This window comes from Pocillopora damicornis, chromosome 1 (genome assembly GCF_964200805.1).
Source record: "Pocillopora damicornis chromosome 1, jaPocDami1.2, whole genome shotgun sequence".
NCBI classification, from domain to species: domain Eukaryota; kingdom Metazoa; phylum Cnidaria; class Anthozoa; order Scleractinia; family Pocilloporidae; genus Pocillopora; species Pocillopora damicornis.
In genome coordinates, this window is record NC_142670.1 from 5,346,878 (window position 1) to 5,354,284 (window position 7,407).

Genomic DNA, 7,407 nt, shown 5'->3' on the forward strand with positions numbered 1-7,407 from the left:
AAAAGAAAAGAAAAACAAACACCCAAATAAGCAGGATATTCATTCTGTTTCTTGCCTTTAGCTCTCAGGCCAGGTCTTTGTTTATTATTACTGGTTTTTTTTTTTTTGCCTTTTTTCACTTAGGAAGTGAAAATAGATTGCATCAAGAAGTGAGGTGCATTTATTCTAACAATCTACGCAATGTGATAATCCTTTATTCAGAGAGCGAAACACACGGCTCGAGACTCACGTTTTACGCATATGATACGCCACACACCTCACGATAGACTCAGCACGCATGACGCATGACGCACGTTTTTTAGTGTTTCTTGTTTTACGTGAAGAATCATAATAGATAATTACTATTTCCGCGACGAGCTGACTAACAAACTTGTAAACTCTATCTCTTAGACTCTGCCATTCCATTAGGCTCTATGGCTTGGCGCTTGTTGATTTTGAATCTGGAATAAACTAGTTGGCTGCATTTGAATTTTTGTTTCTTTTTTGTTTTACTCCATCGGCATCACTTTTGGCTGGTTTCTCTCTTCCGTGGCAGGGTAAATCATGCCAATTCTTTGTTGCAGTCGATCTCGAATCTGCAGGTGAAGAAAAATAGAAAAATCAAGCAAATAATTGATTATAATAAATTCCCTTGGCAGATAACCCTGTTCATGCATGTAGTGTTCAAGAATGAAGTTTACGAGAGGTACCATTAATACATCGCATCATAATGATAATTAGCAGGTAATTTAGTCTTAAAAACTGAGTTGAAAACGCAAATTAGCCACCGTAAATGTTAAAAAAGCTGACGTTTCGAGTTTGCTACACTCTCCCACCGACGCAGCACCACAGTTTCTTTAGAAACTTATCCCTTTATTCATAATGATAATTAAGTTGATAGATTAATGATGATAACAAAACCAAGAGCAGTTAAATTCGGTCTGTAATCATACGAGTTATCAACAAAATCGGATCCGGACGAACGCGAAGCGGGATATGGACACTCGTATACAGAAGGCAGTAGTAATATACTTACTCAGCTACAATAAGAGATATTTTTTTTGGTAGCTTAGTTTTTCATTTCATGGATTCATGTATAGGGAAATATTGCATCATTTCTTGGAAAATCTCACTTGAATGTTCCCAACGCAGTGCAGATACATTTTTTTTGCTACCTTAGTTTTTTTCGGTCAAATACACGACCTTTATACATTATACACTAAGACTACCTTGTTTAGATAATTATCTTAATGACGTGGATTCATTTATAGAGAAATATTGCATCATTTCTTGGAAAATCTCAGCTGACTGTTCCTAACGCAATGAAGAAGAAAAATCAAGAAACCCTAATAAAGAAGAACGAACCTTAAATTATACGTCGTCATTTGGGAATATAACGCACCGATCAAAAGCTGAAATTTTTTATGTGATCGTGCTCTTCGGGATATACTTAAAAAACATTTATTATTACCCGCAAGGAATCAAAAGGTTGGGAAACTAACAAGCACAATTTTCAGTAAATAGCGAAAGTTTTGCTCAAGCCCAACCTTAGCCGTTGTCCCTAACACTTTCTCTCTCTTGCCAGGGATGGGTGATGGCTAAATGCCACGGAGACATTAGGAAAAAAACAAACAATAAAAAAAATAACAACAACAACAAAACATAACAAAACAGAAAAAAACAAACAAACAAAAAAATAACAAATGGATGATTGTCTCTACCATATGAGCGTTTAATGCACATAACGATATTCGTTAATCATGTCAGAGAAACAAGTATGAGCAATACACAAGATCTTCTTGGTCTGAATTGTGCCAACTTTACAAGCTTCAAGAAAACATGAATTGCAAAAATTTAAAAATGTAACATAAACAAACATAGCTACACAATGGTTTCAAACCTGAGTAGAGTTAAGGATGATAAAAATGTAGGTGAATGCTCTAGGCACTGGTGACAAAAGGCCAAACAACCAAGTGAATCCCAGAAGAGGAAGCAAAATAACACATGTCCTTATACCAAGTCTGAAAGTAGGAAGGAAATATGAAATGAGCCTATAAGAAAGCTTGTTTAACTAGATCAATTTTATTAACCGGTCGCTGTGTTTAGCTAGATACGTAGTTTCTTCACATTAAGCCTTAGCTGTGTGATTTGTTTTGTTAACTTCCAAAGTGGCTGTCTCCAACCAAGAGCATAACTGGGTATTGACAAACTGTCAGAGAAAACTGAGAAAACGCTAAGAGCTTACTTGAGATGGAAAGTTGACTCAAGGAAAGTTGCAATTTACTTAATACTACAAAATCCCTTTAAAATCTCGGCCGTGTGAGCCACTATGCTCGAGAGTAGACATTACCTGGTTTAATAAGTGAATTCAAAATCGCATGCTACATTATTCCTAAAGAAAGATGTTTTAATAGAAATTTGATTTTGATAGACCTCGCTTACCGTGGAGTGACAGAACGAAAAACATCTTTCTTTATTTCTTTACCGAGCTCAAAACTTACCATCTCTCTAATTCCTATCTACATACATTATTCTTGGTTAACAACGTTGCTCACCGTACGTGTTGAATAGTTCCCCTTTTTTGCTGCATTTTGGTCATTTCTCTGATGACTCGCACAAGAATCAGTATGTTCAGCTTAAAATGAAAACATCTCAATGACTGACAACGAACGAATTGGTGGGATACAGATAGGTAGAAAGAGGAACACAAGCAAACACTAGGACACAAACATGCAGAATGACAGCCCATAGTAAATAGTGCTCAGTAGAAAAACAACGATGATAAATTGTAGTCCATTGATTGTAGTAGAGAACACTCCTTATCAAGTATGGTTTTACTTACCACTTCAACTATTATCACAAACGCAATAAAAATCCAAATAAGATTGTTTGCAGAAGACATCCAGCAGCTATTCAAAAAAATGAAAATGTCTTATAAAAAACCACAATTGGAGAGAAAATGGCAAAGGAATTTCAGGGTTTTTTTATATCTCTAAAGATTTCTCATTAACTGTTCATCGTCGACAAAGCTCTTGATTCCGTCTTTTCCTGCAGCGATACTCAAAGAAATAATGACCATTACTGCAGGAAAAACTGCAAGAGAAAAACAATAAGTAACTCGGAGTTGTGACAAGATACAACTGCAGACACTGAACACAGAGATGTGAGTATTGCTACTGAAACTTACCCCATGAAAAAGCATGATAGATAGCCATCCGGTTTTTAATGTTGTAAACTTTCACAATAAACAAGTAAAGGTAAATTCCCTCCACCATCATCCAACAAAAAGCGGCCGTAAAAAAGTATTGCATCAGAGCCGCCATAGCGACACAGGTAGACTAAAGAATTGCCGATACAAAAACGCAGTTAAGAGCTTTGTGCTGCAATGGCAATAAACATCCGTGTTTGTCACTATATCGAGTAATTCAGGAAGTCCAGATTATGAGAAAATCATGATTGAAAGTGAGTGCCCGCCGAATGCTTGCCACCCGTTAGGAGAGTCGTGAAAGTGCTTCGCTATATTTTGTTATAGAACTGCAGGTCAGGGAACCATGATGAGTAATTTCTTGATCTCATGTAATAGATGACATCAGGACTAGCAAATATGAAAATGGTTGCATTATGAAATTGCTGCGTGGTTACACAGTTGTGCCGATTTTGAAGCATTCGTGGTTTCAGCCCGCTAAATTTGACAAGGCCGTCCATTGTATAAGTAGCAGAATATCTAGAATTGTGGCCAAACAACAACTGGATGATGATCATGATGAAAACAATGATAGAATGTAAAGAAGTGAACGAAAGAGGAGATGAGACATGAGTCCATCAGCCATATTATTTCTAAAAAAAAAGTCTTGCACCGCATAAATAGCGCATTGTCGTCTTTAGCAAACAGATCTTACGAATTCTTTTCATCAATGTTCTCATATTTAGCATCGTAAAACAAAAGATCATTTTTTTTTTGCCAAAAAATTATAATGGGTAAGTAAATGCTTGGTTAGTTAAGTATAAAAGAGCACAAACCGTGATTGTTGATTTGTTAATTCCAGCAAGAAAAATGACTTGCCCAGCTCCAAGAGATCCAGTCAGACTCACTCTTATTTGAGAGAGAGGTTGGTGCATATCACTGTAACAAGAAAAAGCGCTCAACGACGGAATAAGTTATCACTTAAATAATTATTAGGAAACATTGAAAAACAGCCCCTAATTTAAGTGGTGTTACACTTGTCTGTATTTTGACTTACCTCAGGATAATGTAGGAGAACACAGTAATTGTTATTCCAATGAGGGAGAGAGCTAAGCCCACGTACGTAAGATTGTTCAATGTTTTTTTATGTGTTCCTGTTATCTGCTTTGCATGTGAATAGAATACGAAAAAACAAACCAAAAAACAGCAATAACAAATAAAAAAGTTATAATGAAAGAAAATAAAAAAGTACTATTTAAAAGTTGCATGAACGTAGTAGACACGAGAGACGCTCTCTCTTTGAACTCGATCACTGAAAGATTAAGTTCGTTTAGTTCTTAATTTTGCAAAGCAGAGCTTGTTTCAAAGTAGTTACCAGATAAACATCATTCTCTTAGTGTTATGACTTGAAAAGATGTCCAAACATTTTGAAAGTATGCGTCATTACTGGTGTTCTTTGCCTTTGTTACAGATACAGCCGAGTGTTTCGTTAATTAGATTATGAAATTATGAGATCGAAAACATAGCAACAAACAAACAAACAAACAAACAAAAAACAAGTTAATATGTTTTCACATTATCATTACCGTTTGAGTACCATCGTACTCGAATAAAACCGCGAAGTGAGTCAAATGATTACAACTACACTCTGTTTCTTCTGAATTGCTCTCTAACGTTACCACATGGCAGCCCTCCCCAGACCAGCCGTCTGGACTGAAAAAGGTATGGTGAATGATCAATGCTGATTAACAAAAGAAGAGCTAAATATTCGATAGAACAAACCTGTTCTGTTCCGCTCTAGGATGGTCAGCCAATGAGAGTTAGGGTTAAAAATTTACTTTCAGCAGGTTTGATAAATTTTAAGTTTATAAAGGAAAGAGTTAAAACTTCATTTGGACTGTTACCTCTCTTCATTAAATTCATTCCAAAACACACACTGCCTTTTAGTATCAGTAGCCTGAAAAAGATAGCATATGGAAGTGAAAAGAGAATGTTTTATATGCGTATACAAAACCATTATTGATTGAAAAATAACAATAAAATACAGTTAAAAAAAAAACTTGATATTTCTGAATCTCATGATGACATTCTATTCCAATTGTTTCGGCATTGGATCCATCATCGTTGCTATTAGTTTTGAGTTAAGGCTCCTAAGTGCGAAGTAATTGTGAGGGTAAATTTACTTTGAAATGACTCGTTTGGAGTTCATATTTGCATCAAATGGTTCAATTATCGTACCTTGTATTGTTGTCGATTCGAGTTGGTTTGAAGAGCGCATGTAGATCTGTGTATATGATACCCACCAGCAATGAACCTTAGTTAGAAGAAAAAGGAAAAACTCGGTTCAGTATTTATCTTTAATTTTTTAAACTTACTAATTCCAGTGAAACAAAATTTCGACTTTTTGTGGTTCCACGAGGTAGAAATCTTGATTATTTCCGTGTGAAGCTCTCTGGAGAAGCAGAACTATTCACAAAATAATAAAAAAAATTAGATTGTGTTCATGAAATGTTACCTAGATTAGACAAACAAAGATACATCTAAGGTTAACATAGCTAGTGTTTCGTAAACCCTGTAGATTTGTGCCATTGATTTACTGAGATGATGTTGCACATACTTGAGAACAAAATCCTCAAAAGCCTTTGCAGTTTCAGATATCGATTTCACACGCTCCTCCCTTTTTTTTTAATTCACTTGCGTTTCAAGGTTGTGAATTCTCCTATACTCTTCGATAGTGTCTTGGAACAAATTGACTGCCTCCTAACAGTGAGAATGGAAGCAAGGGAATGAATAAATTAAGGAAAGTATCAGTGGCGGATTCACAGATAGATGAGTAGGTGTTGAAACGGTCACTCTTTTATTTTTATTTGTCTTCCAAAACTACTGAGAGAGTCAGTAAAGAATGTTCAACTAACCTTCAAGCTGCTATTTTGCTGGACATCTACTTTGTTTAAGGTAGAAACAAAATCCTTAGCCTACCATCAAGAAAACTGATGTTAAGCACGTGATCTTAATCTAATAACACCTTTGTTTCCTTTTGCAGAAATAACTGAAATTATACTCTCGCAATACATACTGAAGTTAAGCCCATGATCTTAATTTAATAACAGTTTGTTTCCTTTTGTGGAAATGCTCTCTTGATACAGCTCGTAAAAGGTTAATTCATATTACTATTAGTTTATTTATTAAACGCGCCGTCGAATTTAGATATTTATCTACAGGGCTAAGTCTTTTAGACCCAAAGGGAAAATAGAGTTTTATACAGATGAAACATTTTTAATCCTTCAGCTTTCAAATAAGATTTATGTATAGGTTTAAACCAAAAATATCAAAAACGACAAAAATGAAATTAAAAAAGGCATAAAAAAGGAAAAAAATTAAAAGACATAAACAATTAATAAATAATTTAATAATGAAGTGTGTACCAATTTTTCTGTCTTAGAGCTGATCTTTGGTGCCTCTGGTGTAACTGCCGTGGATGAATCTGATGACTTATCAAAACCTGTTTATAAAATGCCAGCAGAAGCAAATAGTTTGAATTCATTTAGAGGCTACCCTTAGACAGCAGCCATAGAATATCAATAGGCATGCAGAAATAGGTGAGCTACGTTACTTACTCTCTGTGGTCTTAACTAGAATATGAGAAGTTGTAGAACCTTGGATAAATTCTCCTTGAGGAGTAGTGACATCAGTTGCTACAGCTTATTTGGTAGATCCATCAGTTGAAGAGGCCTCGGTTTTCGCCGCCTGTGTAGTAGGCTGATATAGGATACAAACATTTAATTTGGCACTCTTTTGCGTTGCATATTTGCCTGCAGCTTGTTCCAATGCACGTAAGACGGCATGAACTCTGAGCATTGCAAAACTGTGTACAACTTCGCCCACTGCAAATTAGATTACAAGCGCCTGAATTGCAATTCTGTTGACATGTCTGTCCACTGCATGTCAAATTGCAAAACTTGGCAGCTCTGGAAGCAGGTGCCTTTGTCTTTTTGAACACAATTCTGGTTGCATCTGTTTTTTTCTTCGTAGTCACATGTCATGCTTTTTACATTCGTAGCTCTTATGACAATTACTGCAATAAAGAAGTGAGATAAAGTTAACAGATAAAAACTGATTAAAAAATCGTTTCCAACGTATTTTGATCTAATATTAGACTTGCTGATTATTTATTTGGAATCCCTCGGTACCAAAAATAAGTATTTTCTTCGGGTACTTGCAGCTTGCAGGTTAGTTGAACATTC

General features: G+C 35.6%; 1 protein-coding gene and 1 long non-coding RNA gene across 2 annotated transcripts; both read right to left on the reverse strand.

Moving 5' to 3' along the window:
- Window positions 1-1,262: 1,262 nt before the first annotated feature.
- Window positions 1,263-5,752, reverse strand: LOC149051524 (adhesion G protein-coupled receptor D1-like). The gene is made up of 12 exons (XM_089214424.1): window positions 5,694-5,752; window positions 5,402-5,477; window positions 5,068-5,120; window positions 4,750-4,876; window positions 4,221-4,324; window positions 4,000-4,102; window positions 3,167-3,317; window positions 2,991-3,072; window positions 2,822-2,888; window positions 2,535-2,614; window positions 1,880-2,000; window positions 1,263-1,325 (listed from the first exon to the last, which is right to left on the reverse strand). The coding sequence occupies exons 1-12, from the start codon at window positions 5,750-5,752 to the stop codon at window positions 1,263-1,265; spliced, it is 1,086 nt and encodes a 361-aa protein (XP_089070550.1).
- A 4-nt stretch (window positions 5,753-5,756) lies between these two features.
- Window positions 5,757-6,932, reverse strand: LOC149051525 (uncharacterized). Its single transcript, XR_016180996.1, has 4 exons — window positions 6,781-6,932; window positions 6,589-6,665; window positions 6,079-6,138; window positions 5,757-5,923 (listed from the first exon to the last, which is right to left on the reverse strand). It is a non-coding gene; the product is annotated as an uncharacterized LOC149051525 (long non-coding RNA).
- Between the last annotated feature and the right edge of the window lie 475 nt (window positions 6,933-7,407).

Bases quoted from the DNA above. Each gene is read 5' to 3' on its own strand.
- LOC149051524 (XM_089214424.1), bottom strand. From the start codon at position 5,752: ATGGCACAAATCTACAGGGTTTACGAAACACTAGCTATGTTAACCTTA. The intron at 4,103-4,220 runs GTAAGTCAAAAT...TTCTTGTTACAG, and splicing joins TTCTCCTACATTATCCTGAG to TGATATGCACCAACCTCTCT. The intron at 3,073-3,166 runs GTAAGTTTCAGT...TTTCTCTTGCAG, and splicing joins CTATCATGCTTTTTCATGGG to TTTTTCCTGCAGTAATGGTC.